We start from the raw sequence: 22,919 nt of genomic DNA on the forward strand, positions 1-22,919 counted from the left end.
GCGATCCTCCTGTTCACTAGCCACTCAGCTGCCTACTTTCTTAATCAACTGGCCAACCTAACCCTTCCCCTGGGACATGTGTCCTCTGAGAGGACAACACCTCACCTGCAGGCCGATTCAGTAAAGTCCGTGGGAGAGTGGACGAACGCCCGCTCTCCCGGCGCGCGCACTGGCCCCTCACCGGTGCATGCAATGCAGTATTCAAATTAGGTGGCACGGTAGAAACAGGGAAAAGGAGGCGCTAGGGACACTAGCGCCTCCTTTTGACCCGGAGCAGCGGCTGTCAGCGGGTTTTGACAGCCAACGCTCAATTTTGCCGGCGTCTGTTCTCGAGGCCGCTGACAGCCACGGGCTCGGAAACCGGATGCCGGCAAAATTGAGCGTCCAGTTTTCGGCCTGACAACGGCGGGCCGAATTCAAAATTTTTTATTTTACTTTTTTACCCTTCGGGACCTCTGACTTAATATCGCTATGATATTAAGTCGGAGGGTGCACAGAAAAGCAGTTTAATGCTTTTCTGTGCACTTTCCCGGTGCCGGAAGAAATTAGCACCGACCTTTGGGTCAGCGCTAATTTCTGAAAGTAAAATGTGTGGGTTGGCTGCACATTTTACTTACTGAATTGCGCGGGCATACCTAATAGGGCCATCAACATGTATTTGCATGTTGATGGCCCTATTAGGTATGTTGCATATTGCATGTTGAGGGCGCTATTAGGTGCTACGGGTTGGACGCGCGTTTTCCTCCCCTTACTGAATAAGGGGTAAGGGAAAATGCGTGTCTAATAGCAGGCCTGCTGGAGAGCAAGTCCTTACTACATGACTACTTCCCGTAACAACAGGGTGATGCGCTCAGACCAGGAGATCATTGTCTTTGAAGGCAGCACCAGGGCTGCCAGACTGGAGTTCACACTTGGTTACTATATCCCTGAAGCTCTACTCTATAATACCTTTCTGCCTCAGTTTCTACAGGTCTGCCACTCTAGCCTCCAGAGATTGGACTTGTTCTCTGAGAGCCAGGGGCTGTTTTTACCAGGTGTGCACGCACACAGCCTCTCACTAGAATTACTAACCTTAAGCTTGCTTTTTATATCTGACATACACACTAAAGAATATAATCCCACTATTAAACCTCTTCCTCAAATAATTTAAGTCCTAAAATTTCCCAAAGCAATGCTTACCAATCCTTTTCAGCCATTAGCAAGATAATTTATTCAATGTAAAAACTTTGCTTACTTAGATTTGTTCAATGTAAAAACTTCTTTTATTATGTTCTATGTAAACCGCTATATTTTTTAGCGATAGTTACTGTTCTTTGTAAACCGGGGTGATATGTATACTATACAGGAACCTCCGGTATATAAATCATTTAAATAAATAAATAAATAAATAAATAATCTCCCCTCCAATCCCACTGGATTGAGGGGTTACTGACCTCTTCCCCCTGCAGTAGGTTTATGCTTTTAGTCTCTTATCCATTGAAAAATGCTCACCTCCAGTACATGGAAACCTTTGAGATATATTTAACCATCTTTATCTCCCCATCTTGCCTTTCCTTTATGGTATACATGCGTTGGATTTGTCTATCCCATATGCTTAGAACAAAGATCACTGAACATTTTAGTAGCTACCATGGTCTTATAATTGATACATGGCTAATTTTTAGCATCACAAATGTATAATTTTACACATTTCAGGCATTGTAATTAATTTTCCAAACCCATGACTCTTTTCAAGTATCCTTTTTATTTACTTCTCCTACTTCCCTGATGAATGTGTGGACTTCTGCTCCTTGGAAAAACTGATAGCAAAATTCCAGTGAAGTGAGCCCATACATATTGATGTACTCATTGCTTTCAGTAGTCCTACCTGCTATTCCCATGTGTTTGGAAACCCTTGAGCATAGTGGACGGGGCTTCTGTGGGCAGCACACTGGCTAGCTGTCCTGTACTTAATGGAACCCTGTCAGTCTTTTTCCAGGAAGCAGCAACTGTTGTATAAATCTTTGCCAGGACACTAATTAGCTGATAATTAGGTGTGTAGTGGGACCTGTGTATCTGCAGTTATAATCGAATAGTACAAGTATTTTGTGCAATAAAGGAAATAAAATGGTCCTATTCAAAATTTGTCAAACTCCAAGAAAATACTGAGGATTACAGCTCAGCCATCAACCAATTATAACATCTCAGAGCTGGCTATCACATCTTACCATTTCCTACAGAATAAGTTAAATGTTATCAGGGTAACTTTATGATGCTGCGGTTATTATGCTAAACCAGTGATTCTCAACCAGTGTTGTGGCTCCTGATGCCCCAATTATGCTTCCCTTTACCTCTTTTCCTGCCACGTGGGCCAATCCATAGCCGCCTCCCTTCCTGCCACTGGGAGTAGGAAGAAGGGCATCCCATGGCAATTGGAGCTCCCAGCGGCTGTAAAAGGCAGATGGAAAGGGGGGCACGCAGGACTTAGGGATATCCCGGCAGTCAGAAGAGAGGCCTGAATGTCGTGGCTTTTTTTTTTTTTAAAACTCTATGCTGCTTTAGTGCGGCTCAGAAGGCAGCAGCAGCACTGTGAAATTAAAGGGGGACACGGCATTGAGGCTGTAAGCAAACTGAGACAGACTGGGCAGGGAGCTGACTTTCGGGTGGTGGGGGCAGTACATGGATGTGAATGTCCTCAAGGTCCTCCACAATAATATCAACAATCTGTCATGCATAGTCACTGTGGATATCTGGAAAACCTAGCCTGTTTGTGGCTCTTGAGGACTGGTGTTTGCCACCACTGCCCCATATGGTGAATTCTAAACATTTTGAATGCTCTAAAATATTGCTATCTACTGATTTATGTTGACAAGCACTGGTAGAGAGATGCAAACAGGTTCCAAAAAGACTGAACACCACAAGCTGGTGTGAGTCATATAAGGTATATCCTTTTATTCAATAATCCTATTCGGTGATCATTTTAAAACATTCAGCTAAGGTCAGTCCCTTGACATATTTACAGTGAGCTGCATCAGGAGAAACAGGTACTGAGTATAAGGAAGTCTGACTGCAGACTCCTTTTTGGAGAACAAATAGTGGGCAACAATGCAGTTTTCCAGTAGGGTAATAGTAATGAGGAATTTTGAGTTATCCCACGTCCTCCCACCCCAAATTCCTCTCCAGATGTAGCTTTAAAAGCAACTGCATCTATTTTAGCACGTACTCAAGTAGTATGAAAGATGTTTAATATACATTTCTTTTTTTCAGGTGCCATGTTTCTGAACAGAATAAGACATCTGGGAAAGAACTGAAGAAACTGCACAATCAATTATTGGCTAACTTTAATCTAAAAATTAACCTGTCTCTGAAGTGACTAAAGGGGAATAATGGTGATTTTGCGCCGGGCTCGGCCGCCTGCTTCCGCCCCAACCAGCAATGAATCTTGACTCGCTCTCGCTGGCTTTGTCTCAAATCAGCTATCTGGTGGACAATTTAACCAAGAAAAATTACCGAGCCAGCCAGCAAGAAATACTGCATGTAAGTAAGATATGGGGAAGAACTAGAATGTAAACTTACTGTATTACGCTACTTTTTTTCTAGCACATAGAATAGTATTTCTTAGCATGTAGCAGATGGACTCAGGACCAATGGGTATAGTGTACTCCTGATAGCAGTTGGAGACTGAGTCAGATTTCAATCTGACTTCAGCCTGCATATACCCATGCAGGAAGCACTGCTCTTCAGTATTTCTCCATCTCCTTAGCAGTTTGGGACTCTACCCACGCTTGCACAGTGTTAGAAAATCCAAATCAAGAAAGAGAAAAAAAAAAACAACTTACCTCTACAAGACAAGTCCCGCTCTCCTGTGGTGATACCTAAGGGTCCGTCCCCCAGTCGAGAATTCCTGAGGTAATTTCAGAGATCCCTCAGAGGTAAGCCTCGGTCCGGTAGCCGGTTCCCGGCATGGACTTAGCCCCCAGGAACGGGACTGAATGAGAGGCAGCGGGAGCAATACCAAGCGTGGCGGTGAAGGTGTTCTCCTCTCCCCTCCGGCAGCCAGAGACTGCCCGGTACGAGACCGTGAAGCGCTGAGACAAGGTAAGATATAAATCTTTAAGTCTCCGAGGCTCGGTGAGCCGCACAGATCGCCACCTGGTATCTGTTCCATTGTGTTGAGCAGTCCCGTCCAGGCTAGGCCCCGATCCGGTGCGAGGGCTCTTCCCCATGGAGACCTTCCAGGGGGGTCGCCATCTTGCCCGCATGGTCACTGGCACCATTCCCCCCCGCCGCATTGTCCACACAGCGGTGCTGGCCTGCACGCACATATCTGGCATCTTGCACGCACAGCGTCTGCGCACCCGGAATGCACAAATAAGCTTCCCGGCGCGCGTACATACATGCTTAGACTAGTTTTTGAACTGCTGCATGCTCACAAATCATGGTACTGCCGGCCAAGAAAGTCAAGGGACAAGCCCTCTGCCCAGCCTGCCACCTGAGAGCTGCACAACATGAAGTGGCCTCTGCCCTGTGCCTACAGTGTGAAGAGGCTCTGGGGGAACTGAGGCAAAACCCCCCTCAGCCAGTAGAGGAATCCGGCTCCACCAATGACAGTACACTGGTCCTCTCTATCCCGGGCCCTTCTCAGATGGGCTCCTCTGGGAACTCTTCTGGATTCAATATGGACCCACTGACCTATTCCTGGGTGGAATTCTTCAAAGGGCTGCAAACCTTCGTCCAGGCGTTCCTCAAGGCTCATCATTATCTCCTATCTTGTTTAACATATATCTCCTTCCCCTATGTAATATTCTATCCTCTCTAAATTTACAATTCAAAATCTACGCAGATGATATTCAGTTCTTTGTCCCATATAAAACATCCTGGTCAGCAACATTAGCCTTGGTTTCTCTTTATCTCTCTACCATAAATTCATGGCTTTCTCATAACCGACTAAAATTAAACTCTTCAAAAACAGAAATCATACATCTCTCCTCTATTACAGATTCTTCAATAGGTCCACCTACACAGTTGACAATAAATAACATCTCTATCCCCATAACTTGTCATGCCACTAATCTAGGCATAATTATTAATTCAGATCTCTCCATGAAACAACAAATCTCTTCACTTACCAAAAAATCCTTCTATAAACTACGACTTTTAAAACATCTTCGACCATTACTCTTCTACCGTGACTATAGAACCATTCTTCAATCACTAGTATTTTCCGGATTAGACTATTGCAATGCACTCTATTTAGGACTACCTGATTCCTCTCTATATTCCCTTCAATTGATTCAAAATAGTGCCGCCCGAATATTAACCAGGACCCCTTTACACAGCCATATCACCCCAATCCTTCAATCATTACATTGGCTCCCAGTAAAATTTAGGATACAATTTAAAATTTTGTCTATTATTCATGGCTTGATCCATAACACAACCTCCATCTGGCTTTGCTCATCACTGCGGATCTACAAACCTACCCGTCATTTACGTTCTCTTACCCAAAATCTCCTAGATATCCCCTCTCCTAAACTAGCAAGGCTAGAAGTCACCTGAAAACGAGCTTTCTCGGTAGCTGGACCCATTTTATGGAATTCCCTTCCCAATCCTCTTCGTTCAATTTCAAATTCTTCCCATTTCAAAAAATCACTTAAAACCCATCTTTTTCAATTAGCATTTAAAACACTCCAGAACAAACAAAGTCTTCGCCACCACCTCATTTACAGCCACTATCATTCTTTTTCATTTCATTCCCCCCCCCCCTTTTTTCCCATTTGTTTCCTAGTTTTCGGTCTGTCTTTGTCACTTCTCTACCTTTCCTCTCCTTCCCCCTCCCTTCCATATTAACAGCAAGTTCCACGGCAACAGTTTTATTTTTATTTACTTTAGTAAATATTTGTTTATTTCTAGCTAGAATCTGTTCCAGCTATTAATTAATTTTATGTACTTTAAATTTTATTTATTTATTACCCTTTCTTTATAATTTTATTTTATTACTCTTTCCAATGTAAACCACTTTGACAAAAACTAATTTTATAAAGTGGTATATAAATTCTTTTAAATAAATAAATAAATCTGTGCCACCTGTGTCACAGCCACAGAGTCTGCCAGAAGAGCAAAACCTTCCAGGCCCCTCTCGACCTCAGACGTGCCTCCTCCGGACAAAAGCCTTCCCTTTGGGGACAGACACTTCAGAGGAAGAGAAAATCCCTCCAGGGACAGAATCATACCGAACCATGATATGTTTCTTCTCCAAAGACGAGCTATCAGATCTCGTGTCTCTGAGCCTGAGGACGCTAGCCATCCCAGGCACAAGCGCCACAGCGGAGCCAAAGACTAACCCGGTTCTGGTCGGGCTCTGTCAGGCCTCATGCCATGTCCCAATGCTGCAGGCTGTACAACAACTGATTGACATGGAATGAAATGCCCTGGAGGCCAGCTTCAAAGGAGTATGGTCCTTAGAAGCCCTATACCCCCTGGAACCCTCAGCCAAAGAACTCCTGGGGTTCTCCAAAGTGGATGCCATGGTCTGTGCAGTCTCAAAGTGCACCACAATTCCAGTTGAAGGAGGAGCTGCACTCAAGGATGCTCAGGACAGACGTCAGGAATCCATCCTTAAACAGTCATTTGATGTCTCAGCCATGTCCCTGCAGATCGCTGCCTGCTGTGCCATGTTGACATGTGCCTGCTTGTCACTGTCCAGGGATGCAACCACGTCCATTGAAACATTAGAACTGGCGATATCTTTCCTCACAGATGCGACCTCCAACCTGGTGCACACCTCAGCCAGGGGCTGAGGTGTGCACCAGGTTGGAGGTCGCAGAAGGCTGCCAATATGGATGAGACGCCCCTGGCTGAGGCCAATATTGGCTCCAAAATTGGTCGGCCGATGCGATTTCTAAGACAAAACCCACGAGAGTGCCTTTTAAAAGAGCCCTCCTGTTGGAAGCGAACTGGAGAAGTTAGCCGACAAATGGGGCGAATCCCCAGTACCTCTGTTACCAGAGGACAAGAACAAAAGAAACCAACACCCCTCTCCCCGAAGATCCAAGGGCAGAGGCTCCCAGCGTTTCAGACCGTACAAAAACACATACCAAGCACCTCGCCCCACAGGCAGGGGCCAGTCATTTCGGAACACAACAAGAGGGGAGCTGGTTCAGGTCCCAGCCGCACCCCACAATGAGAATAAACAGACCTATCTACAGGAAGGAGCCATAGGGGGCAGGCTTGCCCTTTTCTACCAAAGATGGTTTGAGATAATGCCGGACAAGTAGGTCCTAACCATCATTCGAGAGGGATACTACCTGGACTTCCACAGTATTCCTTCTCCTCCCCCCCCCCCCCCCCACCTCCAGACAAATTTGTGAAATCACTGTGCCACATCCCCTCCAAGAGGACAGCTGTGCAAACCATACTGATAAAACTACTCTCCCTAAGGGCAATAGCACCAGTGTTCACGTACCAACAAAATACTGGGCGCTATTCCATCTATTTTATCGTCCCCAAGAAAGAGGGAATGTTTCGGCCCATCCTAGACCTCAAGTTCATTTATTTATTTAAAAGTTTTATATGCAGACAGTGGGGAACATCATGCTGGTTTACATAACTGAGAGCAGGTGGAAATTACAATAAACAGGAGGGGGGATGGGGAGAGAGCAGACAAAGGAGGCCGAGGGGGCCGAAAAAGTGCCAAACAATGTGTTAAGCAAGTTTGCTTACCGTAAATGGTGTTTCCATAGATAGCAAGATGAATTAGCCATGCTGTTATGGGAACTGTCTATCAGGGCCCGGGAGGCGGAGCTTGTTAAGCAGAGGTCAGTTTTGTTTCCTCTGCAGCTGCGCGTGTGTTTCTGCGCAGGAAGTAAGATTCTCCTCAGTCTGTAATTAAGCGTAGGCATATGCATATAAGAGAAATGGTCGACTAACAGGGAGGAGGGTGGGTCAGCATGGTTAATTCGTTCTGCTATCTATGGAAACACCGTTTATGGTAAGCAGACTTGCTTTTTTCCGTTGATAGCAGGGCTGAATTTGCCATGTCATGGGAGTCCAAAGCTCCCTATCACGCCATTGTATTAGGGTTATTTCGAGCATGATATTGAAAAGTGTTAGTCGGCCTCTTTTGCACTGCATATCTGTATATTCTTGTTTCGGGTCGGGAGCTTGACCGACTTTTGCAGCAGTCATTGATTGTTGGTCTAAATAATGGGTCGTGAAGGTATGAAGAGATGACCAGGTAGTCACTTTACATGTCTATGGGAGAGACATTTCAAAGATGTGCTATGGATGTTGACATAGCTTGTACTTGATGAGCATTTGGAAACTTCGGTAGAGTTTTTACCTTGTTTAACTTGTGCTAACCAGCTAGTTATTCGTTTCGTCACTGGTAAACCTGGCGAGTTAGGGTTAAAGGAGACAGTTGAGAAGCTTGTTGATCAGAATGTGTTCTTTGTTTGTAATATGCTAATGCTCTTTTGCTGCATACGCTAGACTGCAGTCGTTCCCTGTCGTTAGAATGAGGCTTGGGAAAGAATGTTGGTAATTCTGTTTTGGTTTAAATGGAAGGGTGATACTACTTTTGGCAGGAAAGTTGGGTGAGTCCAAAGAACTGCTTTCTGGTGAAAAAATTGTAGATATGGAGTGTAGTGAACTAAGGCTTGCAATTCACTGACCCTTCTTGCAGAAGTAACTGCTGTTAAGAATACTACCTTCCATGTTAAGTATTTGATGTGAGCAGAGTCCATGGGTTCAAATGGTGGTAACATAAGTTGTTCTAATACTACGTTTAGATTCCATGGCACTGGTGGTTTAGTAATGGGTGGACTAAGGTGCGTGAGTCCTTTTGATGAAACAAGACACCAATGGGTGAGTGGAGATAGGTTGATTTTGGTATGGCCTATGGTAAGCTGCAATTGTACTCGGATGAACTCGAATCGAGGTGACTGCAAGTCCCGAAGCATATAAGGTATACAGGTAGTCCAGATGCAGCTCCGGGGTACAATCCAATTGGGAGATGTTAGATGTACACCAATTGGTATAACGTTTCCACTTGAATCCATAATTGCGTCTAGTTGATTGTTTCCGAGATTCCAACAATACTTGTTGGGCTGTTGTTGAAATGCCTTGCTCCTCTAGCAAGAGCCGCTCAATCTCCATGCCGTGAAGTGGGTGTAGAAGCGTACCCTGTTGGATTAGTAGATCTGGTCGATTCGGTAGACGAATTGGGTCTGTTATGGATAGGTGAAGCAGATAAGTGTACCATGGTTGTCTGGGCCATGCCGGTGCTATGAAAATTAATTGTGCCCAGTCCATTACACACTTTTGAATAGTCCTTGTGATGAGCGGTATTGGAGGGAAAGCGTACATCAGATGTTCGTGCCACGGAAGTAGGAATGCATCTTGTGCTATTCTGTTTGGCGTTGGCCACAGTGAACAGAAACAAGGAAGTTGAGCATTCTCCTTTGTTGCAAAGAAATCTATTGTTGGAGCTCCCCACGTTTGAAAGAGATTTTGAACTATCTCTGTTTAGTGTCCATTCGTGAGGATAAAATACCAGACTTAATCTGTCTGCTCTGGAATTTGCAATTCCTGGTAAGTATGTTGCTATGCTAATTGGAAGATCAGAAGGGCTTCCTGACAAAGGGACCATGAACCGGACCCTCCTTGCTTGTTTATGTAAAACATTGCCACTTGGTTGTCTGTGTAGACCATCACCCTGCGACCTCGTAGGTGGGTGTGGAACGCTTGAAGGGCTTTTCTGATCGCCCGAAGCTCCAATAGGTTGATCTGCAAGTGTTGTTCGGCCAGGGACCATAGACCTTGCTTTTCTAGGAGGTCTAGGTGGGCTCCCCAACCCTTGCAAGATGCATCTGTGGTTAGAACTGCATTGTGAGGCGGTACGTTGAACAGTGCTCCCTTGGAGAGGGTAGATTTGTTGAACCACCAACTGATGTCCTGTGCTATCCCCGCAGTGAGGAGTAGGCGAGTGTGCAGTGGCTGTGAATATTGATTCCATTGTCTCTTCAGCCCCCATTGTAGAAGTCACATATGAAGTCTGGTATTTGGCACCATGAAAATGGCTGCTGCCATATGACCCAATACCGTTTAATATTTGATGTGCCATCGGTTTGTGTGTGTGAAGAAGAGTGAAAAGGAGGTGACTTATTTCGAGTTTCCTGTCCTCTGGTAGGAGTGCTCTGTGAGATATCGTGTCTAGTCGAGCTCCAATGAATTGAAGAATTTGAGTGGGTTGCAGGTTGGATTTTTTATAATTGATTAGTAATCCTAGATTGTTCAGGCACTCTATCAACTGTTGAAGGTGTTGTATCAACACTTGTGGGGTTGACACTACTATGAGCCAGTCGTCCAGATAAGGAAAGATGGTCATCCCTTTCTGACGTAAGTGAGCCACCACTACTACCATACACTTGGTAAAGACTCTGGGTGCCGCCGAGAGTCCAAAGGGGAGAACTTTGTATTGGTAATGTTGCTGCTTGTATTGAAAGCAGAGGTAATTCCACGAGGATGGGTGGTTGGGAATATGTGTATAGGCATCCTTGAAGTCTATTGAGCACATCCAATCGTTTGGTTGTAGCAGAGGAAGAATGGACTTTAGGGACACCATTTTGAACTTCTCCTTGACCAGATACTTGTTTAAGTCCCGGAGATCCAGGATTGGATGAAGCCCTCCTGATTATCTTTGGAATGAGGAAATATGGGGAGTAAAATCCTAAGTTCAGGATTGTGCATGGAACAACTCGGATTGCTTGTTGAAGTAGAGATCTCCTGACCGAGTTGAGGATGATTCTTTCATATCGACTGGTATAAATAAGGGCGAAGGGGTTTTGTGGTGAATTGGAGTTGATATCCTTGCTTTATTGTCTCTAGTACCCACTGGTCTGAAGTGATTCCCACGCCCTCAGACATTGAAGTCTGCCCGGGGGTGCTTGCTGTAGTAGTGGTGGCTGAGGATTCAAAAAGACTGTAGATTTTATAGGGGCCGCCAGCTGTTGTGCTTGTCATTGGGCCCTCTGTTTACCTCTTCTATTTTGCGTTGGTTGTTGAGTCGTTTGCTGTCTTTGATATTGAGGATAGGATGGTTGCCGATAAGGTTGAAACTAACGATATGGTTGACGGCGATTGTTGCCAAAGTATTGGTGTGAAGAGGAAAATAGCAGTGGTGTGGTTTAACGATTGTACCGCTACTGCCTGCTCCTTCAATTAGGCAAGTTGTCTGGAATCTTTCTCCGAAGAGGTTGTCCCCTATACAGGGCAAATTCACCAGCTTGTCATGAAGGTCTTCCCTAATAGCACTAGTTCTAAGTCAGGCTATCCGTCGAGCTGACAGTCCTTTAGCGGATGTCTGGAACATTCCTCCATGTCTTGTATGGGTTGAGGAATTGGCTGTGCTGTGGAAGAGAGTAGACCTTTATCGTACATGTATTGGACCATATAGAATTGGTGTGTAAATATTCGTGCTGTTAGCATGGAATTTTGGTAAATTTTTCTGCCAAATTCATCTAGGGTCAGATTATCTTTCCCAGGAGGATAGGAGGTGTGAGACTTCGATTTCTTTGAGCGTTGCATCGCAGATTCCACCACTGTGGATGTGTGTGGAAGTTGTGGCATTGTATAATATGCTTTTGTCATTCTGAATTTGAGATCAGTCTTTTTGGACACCGCTGACAAGGTATGTGGGGTTTCCCATGACTTTGAGTACTGTGTCCAGCCCGCACCTCCTGAGGGGGGCAGTGATGTTGGGTCCCCTGGAGTTTCAAAGATTTTTAGTAGACCAAGTGTTTCCGATCTTGGATCAGGTAACTTTTGCACTTCTAGATGAAGTAGAACTTAAGATACGATAGATCCTCAGGAGAAGAATAAGGCTCCTGTGGTTGATCTGGGGGATCTGAAGGGTAACCTGTTGACAAAGAGATTGTGTGACGAAAGAGAAGATCCTGGTGATGGCTGTTCAGGAGCTGGTGTCATGTCCCAATGGTTTTGGTAAAGGTTCTGGTTGTGTCGGATGCTCTTGCTGACCTTGTGGTTCTGGAGAGCTAGGTGAGGATGGATCCAGTAAATGAAAGGAAGATTGAAGTGGGTTGAAAAAGCCTGATAGAGCTTCAGATAAATGAGAAAAAGCCTGCTTTGTCGATGGAGGCATTCTCTGCTTTGGGACCATGTGGGCCTGGGATGCCATGTGCATCAGGCGATAGTGGTGATGTACTGGGTCCTGGAAGTTGACCATTTTTCTCCTGCAGGTTATCAGCACCAGACAGGATTTTGGCCACCTCCTGTCTCGGACGTACATTACTGTGTATCGATGGAAGAATATGGTCTAGAAGATGAAATTCTGACCACATCCCTGTCCAATGTAGTAGAATGTCTGGAGGTCCTGGCATGAGGTGATGAAGAGGATTCTGAATAAACTCTTCCTGACCTTGGACTTTTAGTGTGACTACAGCCCCTATGTTTAGGGGGGCCATGTTCCCTTGAGTGGTGCGACTTGTGCCGTTTTTGTTGCGGTGTTGATTCCAAAGAGGTTGTATGTCTGGATGAAAGACTCTTCTTACTCTTATGCGTAGACGTATGCAGTTGTAGAGTCTATTTTGGCGTCGAATGATGCTTCGATTGTGTCGCTGTTGTCGGTTGTATTCCCCTCGGTGTCGGTTGAGTGTGCCTCGATTCACTCTGTCCCGAAGCAGGTTGCATGGAGGTCGAAGCCAACTGCATCGGTGTCAATTCTTGCTCTGTCATCTGCACCTGTTGCTTTGGCGCATGGTGCATCGTCTTCGGTATATGCTCCGGCATCGTGCGTCCGCCTGCTTTGCTGAAGCATGCGTCTGCCTCGGGTGGTGCTTCGATCGATGCAATTCATGCGTTGACTCTGATCGATGCGGCACATGTTCCCGGTGCTGTTTCCTTCCAGTGTCAGCGGCCCAGATACCTGGGAACCGCTTCCCATTAGGTGTGACGCTACAGCCAAATCCGTCCATCCTTCCCATCAATTCTCCAGGCCTGATGAGCTTGGTGTCTAAGGAGGACACTCTTCTCGCCGCTGGGGCAGATATTTTAATTGGCCCCGGCGAGGAATGAGATTCTGAGGGGGCGGGGGCATACGAGCCACTTACCGCCCTTTGAAGATCCTGAGCTCTCTGCCGTCGAGCCCTCAGACATCCTGCCGCGTTTTTCACAGTCTGCCTGGATGTGGTGAGAGCCAAGGCAGCGGTAGCATAAATCATGTCTGTCTGTGACAGACATGATTCTGCCGCACAGGCAAGGTTTGAAGCCAGAGGGACGTCCTTGTTGCTTCATTTCTGAGGAGAGATGAGCTCCATGTGCGATCCCGTGCGCAGAAAGAAACAGACTGAGGAGAATCTGTTACTTCCTGCGCAGGAACTTCTCTGCTTAACAAGCTCTGCCTCCCGGGTCCTGATAGACAGTTCCCATAACAGCATGGCTAATTCAGCCCTGCTATCAACGGGAAAAATATATAATACATGATAAAAACATGTGTACCAAAAAATGGAACTGAGTAAACAAGGTAAACAGCACAATTTTGTACAGGCTCAGTTGAGGGAAAGGGAGGAGTAGGGGGAGAAGGGGCGGATTAGTCAGTATGCTTGTTTAAGTTCATCAATCGCTACCTGAGGGTACCACACTTCGCATGGAAACCCTACACTCTGTCAGGGCAGTACAGCCGGGAGAATTTCTGATCTCTCAGAAGCATATCTCCACGTCCGGTCCATCAAAATTCAGCGCTTTCTACACTTTGATACTGGATCATCACTATCAGTTCCGGGTGCTACCCTTCGAACTAGCTGCTGCCCCTCGGACGAACACAACAAAGATCATGGTTGTAGTGGCGGTGACACTGAGGAAAGAAGGAATCTTCGTACATCCACATCTGCACAATTGGCTGATCAGGGCAATATCTCCAGAAGAAAGTCACCAGGCGACCACCAGAGTCAATCTACTGCAGAGTCTTGGGTGGGTCGTCAACACAACCAAGCACTGCCTGCAGCCCTCCCAATCACTAGAATACCTGGGAGTCCGTTCCGATACCAATCAAGACAAGGTCATCCTTTTCCTCCCCCCCCCCCCCCCCCCCCCCCACAAGGAGAAGGAAACTGATGGACCAGTTGCGAAACCTGTTCACCTGTTTTCGCCCCAAGGTATGGGACTACCTCCAAGTCCTCAGCCTTAAGACATCAACACTAGAAGTCGTCCCATTTGCAAGGGCCTACATGCAACCACTACAACGTTCCCTACTGTCGCGATGGAACCCGATGTCCCAGAACTACTCCGTTTGTCTCCAGCTACCGGCAGAGGTGCGGACCCAGCTCCAATGGTAGCTACAAGAAGACCATCTGAGCAAGGGAGTAAGGCTATCCCCACCGACCTGGGTCTTGCTCACTACGGATGGGAGCCCACTACCAGGAATTGACAGCCCAGGGGCAATGGGACAAGGAAGAGTCAGAATGGAACATTAACACACTGGCAGCCTGGGCAGTCAGACTAGCCTGCCTTTGATTCAGTCAGACTCCAGGGCAAATCGGTCAGTCATGTCAGACAACGCCACAACAGTTGCCTCCATAAGCCAACAGGTGTCCCTGGAAATAGACCACCTAATGGTGTGGGCGGAAGCAAACCTACAAGGGATCTCAGCCGCCCACATAGTGGGAAAAGACGTCACTGCGGATTACCTCAGCAGAGTCTAGACCCAGGGGAATAGATGCTGTTGACCACAGCCTTCCAGTTGATAGTAAACTGCTGGGGAACACTAGCCATGGACCTTCTAGCAACCTGGTCCAATGCCCAAGTTCTTCAGCCGCAGACAAGAACCGCAATCCTAGGGAACGGACGCCCTCTGCCCAACCTGGCCACAGGAAGATCTGCTGTACACCTTCCCCCATGGCCACAACTGGGCGGGATCATCCGCAAGATAGAACACCACAGGGGGCTAGTACTTCTAGTGGCCCCGAACTGGCCAAGATGGCCATGGTACGCAGACATGCGAAGACTTCTGGCAGGGAACCCTCTGTCTACCCCCACACAGGGACCTGCTCCAGCAAGGACTGGTCCTCCACGAAGACCCAACTCTATTCTCTCTTACGGTCTGGTCATTGAGAGGACTCGCCTGAAGAAGAGCGGATACTCGGAGGCAGGGATTGATGCCTTGCTCCAAGCACGCAAGTTCTCCACGTCTCTAACTTCCATACAAATTATGGAGAATATTCGAAGCCTGGTGTGAAGACCGTGACATCCTTCCGCGGACAGTCACAATCCCCATGATCCTAGAATTTCTGCAGGATGGCTTGAAGGGGTTGTCTCAACTCCAACAAGGTTTAGGTGGCCGCACTGGCCTGCTTCAGAGCCAAAGTGGACAGCATCAGTATCATCCCATCTAGACGTTTCCAATTTCCTGAGAGGGGTCGAGCAAATCCGACCACCATTAAAGTGGCCTGTGCCCTATGGAATCTCAATCTAGTACTGGACTTCCTGGTGGAGCTTCCTTCAGACCTACATGCGGTCTGCCCCTACAGCTCCTGACCTTGAAGACCGCATTTCTGGTGGGAATGTGTTCAGCCCGTCGCATCTCCGAAATTCAAGCACTATCCTGTCGGGAACCGTTCCTTAGATTCACACCGGAATCCATACAGCTTCGCACTGTCCCCTCCTTCCTTCCAAAGGTGGTTTCTCATTTCCATCTAAACCAAATCATCTCGCTGCCATCTCCAGACGACATAAGGACTCGGAAGACTCACGCCTTCTATGCCATCTTAATGTCGGCAGACTCCTAGTCCGATACCTGGAAAGATCAGAATCCGTACAAAAGATGGACCACCTATTCGTCCTTCACAGCGGGAAGAAACAAGGGGAAGCAGCCTCACGGGCAACCATACCCAACTGGATCAAAGTAGTAATCAAGGCGGCCTAAATAGAGGCAGGCAAGTCTCCACCTCTACAAGTCAAGGCCCATTCCACAAGGGCCCAGGCAGTGTCCTGGGCAGAAACAAAGATGCTGTCACCTGCCGAGATCTGTCGGGCGGCGACGTGGTCCTCCATCCACACCTTCTCAAGGTTCTACTGCCTGGATGTCCAGGCCAGGGTGAACACAGCACTGCCCTTGCGAATGTTAAGTGGGCCACGGGCAGCCTCCCACCTGGTTTGGGAGTAGCTTTTGTACATCCCATTGGTCCTGAGTCCATCTGCTGCACGCTAGTAAATGGAGAAATTACTTACCTGATGATTTCATTTTCCTTACTGTAGACAGATGGACTCAGCATCCTGCCCACGGCTGCCCCAAAATCAGGAAACCTCGGGTGACGATCCCCGAGAGCAAGACAAGAACGGGTAAGCCAAACTTTATCCCTAGTTAAGACACCCATAGTTACAGGTGTCAGTGTTTCTCGGTTGAGTACACTGGCGGTCTCCAGCTAAAATTCAAGTCAACCAGTTCAAGTTAACCAAGTTATTCAAACACACACATCCACAATTGCTTTTCGAGGAGAATACCGAAGAGCAGTGCTTCCTGCAGGCTGATGTCAGATTGAAATCTGACTCCATCTCCAGCTACTATCAGGAGTACACTATACCCATTGGTCCCGAGTCCATCTGTCTACACTAAGGAAAATGAAATTATTAGGTAAGTAATTTCTCCAATTTTTTTTCAAGACTGAAGTAGCTTGACTTTAAAAAAACAAAACAAAAACCTTAACTTAACAGCTAGTTCAAAGTATTCTTGATTTTAATAACTAGTCGGAGTGCATTTGGAGTTGTTGTTTGAGTTCGTCTCAAGGATTTTTGGGTCCGTGTCAGCGCTGTGGAAAGTTCATGAATAGGGGTATGCTGCTTTATCTTTTTGTCTCCATCTGGGAAGCTAAGTAACTGGTAGCTAAGGAATAGTAATGGTAAAAGTGGTTTGGAGAAGCAATAATTAGGAAAGAGGATCCAAGTAGTGGTAACAGCAGGGCATTGGTTGGGGGCCAGATAGGAAGGGACTAGAATAAGAAGCACAGGGAGTAGTGATCAGAGGAATGGCTGCTTGGTGTGGGAATTGGGAGAGATGGCTTGGGGGTGTGGGTGGAGGGGAGGAATAGTGGCTGCAGTGCTAAAACAGTAGCTGGAGACAGGTGGTAGTACTAGGTCAGTAGTTCTCAACCTTTTTCCCATCGTGACAAACCTGGAAGACCACACTCACATGTGAGACACTGTTCATTATAATTCATGGCGGGGGGAAAACCCCCCAAAAACAACTCAGTATTTTTATTAAGGAATGACACAAGGGAAAGATATGTACTCTGAACAGAAACTGCATAAATGGTAAACATCCCGCACCAATTTCCAGCACTCACAATAACCACCTTGCCTAAGAAAAGGCAACATTGAAAATATTACACCAGGCAAGACACCAATAATACCTCCCATTAGGAAAACTGAACAAGCCAGGCTGCTATAGAGCCCTACACATCAGCAGAAAACCTCACCTAATAAAGAATAGAGATTATAAAACATAACTAGAAGCATGCAGACAAAAACTGAATTGGAAACAGCAACAAGCCAGTGACTCTGTATGCAGTGTAACAAAGGAAAGAGACATCACCAGTCCTCATAAAACAAATCAAGAAATATAAAATCAACAGCAGTAAAACCATTCTAACAAAGTACAGATTGGTATCTAGAACTTCTAGGGAAGTTCTAGATACCAATAAAATATTTCAAAATAGCAGACACAATGAAAAATGATGGGGAAAAATGCTTTGCTCTGCATACCTGGGAACATTTGATATCCAGGTGCCCTGAGACTTTTTGTTTTGAACTAGTAGGATGATGGATGGTTTGCTTGCAACTCTTGTCATGCAAGCTCTCACACTGGTGCTCAATCACAAATTTACACATGCTCTATCACTTTTATATAGGATTTTAATTACACATTTACACGTGCTATCTTTTCATGCTTAAGACACACAGGCTTTGTTACACACACATTCACACTTACACACATTCACACTTACACACATTCACACTTACACACATTCACACTTACACACATGCTTTTCAATCGCATACTCATGCTCTCTCCTACATTGGCTCTCAATCACACAGATGCACAGGCTCTTAATCATATATGCTCATGATCTCAATCACACATACTTTCATACAAGTTTTGAATCTCAAACTTACACATACAGGTTCTTAATCGTACACCTGCATCCGTGCTATCTCTCACACACAGGATCTAAAACACATGCTTGCTCAGTCTTTCTTCCCACTGAACCAGCAGCAGCCTCCTATACTTCCAGCCCTAACGGCATCAGCATCCTCCTTCGCTTTCAGCCCTCATGGCCTTGAAAGGAGTCCCTTCAGTGACCGATGTTGCTCCTTGTCTTGCTTTGAGCCGTGCTGCTCTTCAGGCCGCTCCTCTCTTCTCTTCGGGCTGATACTGCCCACATTAGCATGGTCTTGTCTTCCTGCATATGTGGCTGCTGCTCAGCACTTCCTCCGGGGGGGGGGGGGGGGACAAGACCATGCTGGTACCAATTCCACCCAGGTGGAGGACCTATTTCTCTGGGTAGGGGGAGCAGCTAGGCCAGCAGGGCACCAGCAAGTGTGGTGACACACTGTTGCTATATACTGGTTGAGAACTGCTGTACTAGTAATACTGTCTGAACTGTGGAGGAAATGATTTCATCACTCAGATGCATCTTGAAATACAGAAACGAACCAGAACATGGCAGAAGCTGGCTGAGAGAAGGCTGATCTCAAGGCTTAGAAATTAGCTTAAATTGCCCAGCAGGGAAAAAAAACTTGCTGTTGGCAACTTTGACTAAGATGAACACTGTATTATAAAAATCTGTACAGATTGTTACATCGGTGAGAAGTTTGCTGTACCTTGCTACCACAGGCAGTGGACATTTGGTTTATACTGCAGTTGACAATATCACCTAACAAATTGAGGTAATTGGAGGCAACATCTAAAACTTTCTATGATATTACTTAACTTGTGGTGCAGCCCAGAGGAAACCAGTATTTCTCTTCCTTCAGCAGATGGTAGGACTCATGGTGGTGCAGTAGGGTATTGGTGGATTCTGAGGGTCCAGCAGAGTGAGCCTACTGCAGAGATTCCCAGTCCTAGAGGGGACGTGGGTGGGGGGGAGACAACCTTGCTTTTTGCTTCTAATCTCAAATGTTTCCTCATTCTCTCCCCCCCCCCCCCCACCCCACCCCGAGAGGAGATCTGCCGAGTATTCAAGCTGTTGTGTGAGCTATCTGGCTGTCAAGGCACCCCTGGCATATGCAGAAGAAACATTCCTGGTTAAATCTGCAGTAAGGGGATCTTGTGGCCTAAGGGCTTACTGGGGGAGGAAACTTGTGCTGTGCTTCTCCTTGCTGTATAGATCATGGTTGGTGCCCTGCTTTGGCATCATGACCTCTGTTCTGCTGTGTTCAAGTGGGGGGAGTCCTAGGCTGTGGTGCAAACGGCAGTGGCTCCTATTGTGACGGTAGAGTTTTCTGGGCCTAATTTGTGGCCGGGGCCAGACTCTGGAGAATGCCAGTGAGCAAGTTTTGGTTGTATTGGGCCCCATTTGTCTCCTTGCATGGGACTTTTGGAGCCTCACAGTGGCCTGCCAATACTGATTTGGACTTGTCTCCAACCTTGGTTCCAATGTCTAGTTTGGGCCCTCAGGGTTCTAAGGCACAGCCTAAAAATTTAGCCCTGGTTTTTTCCCACTTTCTTCATTAGGTTGCCTATGCCATCCAGAAGCCTGGCAAGTAGCACGCATCTCCTGCAGGTTTGGCTATGGCCCCTTCTGAATCCTTGATACCAGGTGAGCATCCTAAAAGAGCTGGGGAGAACCCCAGGTAGTCCCAGGAAGGTCCAGATGAGCCAAACTCTTCTGCTTCCCTTGAGTGAGCTACCTCCTGAAAGGGGAGGATAAGTAACTCATCTATTCAAGTGTGATGAGGTTGTCTCCTTAATTGATTAGGTGATCACCTGTCTCCATATTGAGGACCCTAGGGAAGAAGAGGCTCCTGTCTTTGACCCCCTAACAAGGATGTCTAAAGTCTGTCAGTTTTTCCGTTGCACTCAGAAATAGAGCAGATGGGCCTCACAGAGTGGGTATCCAGAGACTGCTTTTGGGGAATTAAGAATCTTTCAAAGTTGTACACCATTCCTTCTGATGTAGTGAACAGTTTTTATTCCAGCATCGTCAGGTACACCACTATCCCCATGGAGGGAAATATTTTCCTTGAGGATCCACAGGACAGAGAGATGGCACTCCTTTTTGAAGCATATTTTTACTTCCATGGCATTAGTTGTACAGGTTTCCATTTGGTGGTCTAGTGGTTCGGGTACTCCTGCACTGGCTTCCGCACCTCTCAGAGCAAGGAGGCTTCTCTAGCTTTGCAACTGGACGGCTGATTCTTGGTCCAAGTCTTGTTTGAGTAAGCACTTGTTCAAGGGCAGCTCCTCTTTGGGTAGGACCTGGAGCAATTAGTAAAGAATTTGGTGGATCCTAAACCTCAGAGGCTCCCTAAGGATAAGAGCCACACCTTTTTGAGACCTGGTTGACTCTAACTATAAACCCACGATCTAGCTTTTGGTGCTCGCAGACTGCCAGGTGCAGGGGTCATTCCTTTCATGGTTTCTGGAGGCTTCAGCAGGCACTGGCCAGTCTTCTCTGTGAAAGCCGGTGAGTGCACTTCTTGGTTCTCTGGGCAGTCTGTGGAATTTTTGCCAGAGGTGGACTTGAATAACTTCAGATCAATGGGTTGTGGAAGTTGTCGCCCTCTCATTCCAATGCTTTTATGGTATCTCTGTGGTTCATGAAACATACTCATCAGTCTTCAGTTGTTGAGTCAGTACTGGTTCCTCTGGCAGAGCAGTGTCATCATGGTGGTTCCATCTACTTTGTGGTTCCCAAAATGGATAGTTCTATGGACCCATACTCTATCACAACGGGGTGAATAACAAATTCCAGATACCCCATTTCCAGATGGAAACTCGCCATTTGGTTTTAATAGCTGTTTGAAAGGGGGGAGTTCTGTCCTATCTGGACCCATCGGAGACATACTTCCATATTCCCATCAGACAGTAGGATTAGAGATGCTTCCACTTCTGTGCTGTGCAGCAGCGCTTCCGGTCATCTTGACAACAGCTCCTAGAACACTGAAAGGGAGGGGGTAGGGAAGGGAAATTAGTCATTGCTGTGCATGTGCCATTTAATTTATTTGTATTTTGAGGGGGCAGTGCTGCCTGGGTGGGGGGGGGGGGGGGGTCCTACGTTGACACCTGAGGTGGGGGTTTTTAAAAAAAAATTTTTAAATACCTGGCAGGAGATTTTTGAGCAATTTGCTCTTTTTAAAATCTTCTGAGTGCTTCCATTTCTTATTCCTGGTCTGTCCTTTTTATACCAGTCACCTTGGGACTTTGTAAATGCTCTGAGCCAGAAGTGTGCCTCCTAGTGGACAGCTACAATGGATGCAAGAGCATAGAATTAAAATACTGGATCAGACCAAGGGTCGTAGAGCCCAGCATTCGGACAGTGGCCAATCAAGGTTGTGAGTACCTCGCAGATCCTATATAGTAGATATAATTCCAGTTGTCTCTCTCAGGGATAGCAAAAGCCTTTAGTCTACCTGGCTATTGATTATATCATGGGCTTTTCCAAATCTGTTAACCCCGCTATGCTAGTTGCCTTTATCATGTACTCTGGCGACAGGTTCACAGTTTGAAAGGGCACTGAGTGAAAATACTTTCTATAATCTGTCTTGAATCTGATTTCATGAAGCAACACCTTGGTTTAGTGTGTATATTTGATTTTAAAATAGTTAAAACATATTTAACAAATAATTGGCAGTGTATATGGCTATACAAAACAGTATCATTAAAGAAATAAATATCACAGGACATGCCTTATTTAGACCCCTATGTAGGAGAGGGAACAGAAAAAAGCCATGGGGAATGCCTAAAACAAGGCAAGTTACAAACATAAGGATGAGAGCATCAAAGCCGCACAGTACCAATCAAGAAAATTCCATATTAGCAGAGGAAGAGGAAATCACAATACTATATTTGGCATCCAAAAATTTCCTGAGCTGTACAGGATCAAAGAAACAATCATGAAAATTCTAAGGTTACTATGCATTTACAAGGAAGATGAAAATAAGTAGCCCCTAAGGAGAAAACATCAGGTGTCATAGGCAAAAACTTCTTCCTACGCGCCTGCATAGTTCTGGATAGGTCTGAAAACATCCACGTTTTTTGACCTTTGAACAGAACAGCTTATGAAAATAAAGACTAAAAATGTTATGGTCTTGAATGAAAACAAAGGTCATCAATAAAGTAGCCCGACCCACAACACTGAATTCTCCAGGAAATCAGTTACGTTAGCGTGAGCATCTGACAAGACATTTGCTGATCTCTTAGACAGGTAAGAAAAAGATCTTTTCTATAGGAGGTAGTGCATTCTCTGGAATTGACAACTTCCTTCATATAAGAAGCAAATATTTCAGGTGTACTCAAATCTGAGAAGTTTAAGTATTCTCAGGCTCAAAGACCTAAGAGTTCTCTCTTTTCAGTTTTGTGCGAGGTAGATGACAGATCTTTAATATTAACCTGCACATCTTGAATCTTCATCAAGGATGTCTCTCCTTCAGATACTTTAATTTCCACAGAACTTAATCGAAGTTCATGAGATTGAAAAATTATGCAGGTCTGTAGTTAGACTAAAGATGACATCACAGGCTAAAGACTGTCCAGAGTTATTACTGCAGGTTTCACTGAAGAAAGGGTCGAAGGTAAAATAGAATCCTTAGTTAACTTCAGATAGTCCAGCCAGCATGGTAAACTGTGAAACCATCCCCTCTGCACCAACCAGCGTTCCCAGAGACTCTTGCAGCTCTCCTGCCGAGCTCTGCCACTGAATCGGTCTGCT

General features: G+C 46.0%; 1 protein-coding gene across 1 annotated transcript in view; it reads left to right on the plus strand.

The window, feature by feature from the left end:
• CNOT1 (CCR4-NOT transcription complex subunit 1) overlaps window positions 1-22,919 on the plus strand; it is a 987,642-nt gene that overhangs the window by 23,854 nt on the left and 940,869 nt on the right. The window contains 1 exon segment of the mRNA XM_029609242.1: window positions 3,247-3,516. Coding sequence (XP_029465102.1) covers window positions 3,415-3,516 — 102 coding nt within the window. The 5' untranslated portion in view covers window positions 3,247-3,414.

Source organism: Rhinatrema bivittatum, chromosome 7 (genome assembly GCF_901001135.1).
Source record: "Rhinatrema bivittatum chromosome 7, aRhiBiv1.1, whole genome shotgun sequence".
NCBI classification, from domain to species: domain Eukaryota; kingdom Metazoa; phylum Chordata; class Amphibia; order Gymnophiona; family Rhinatrematidae; genus Rhinatrema; species Rhinatrema bivittatum.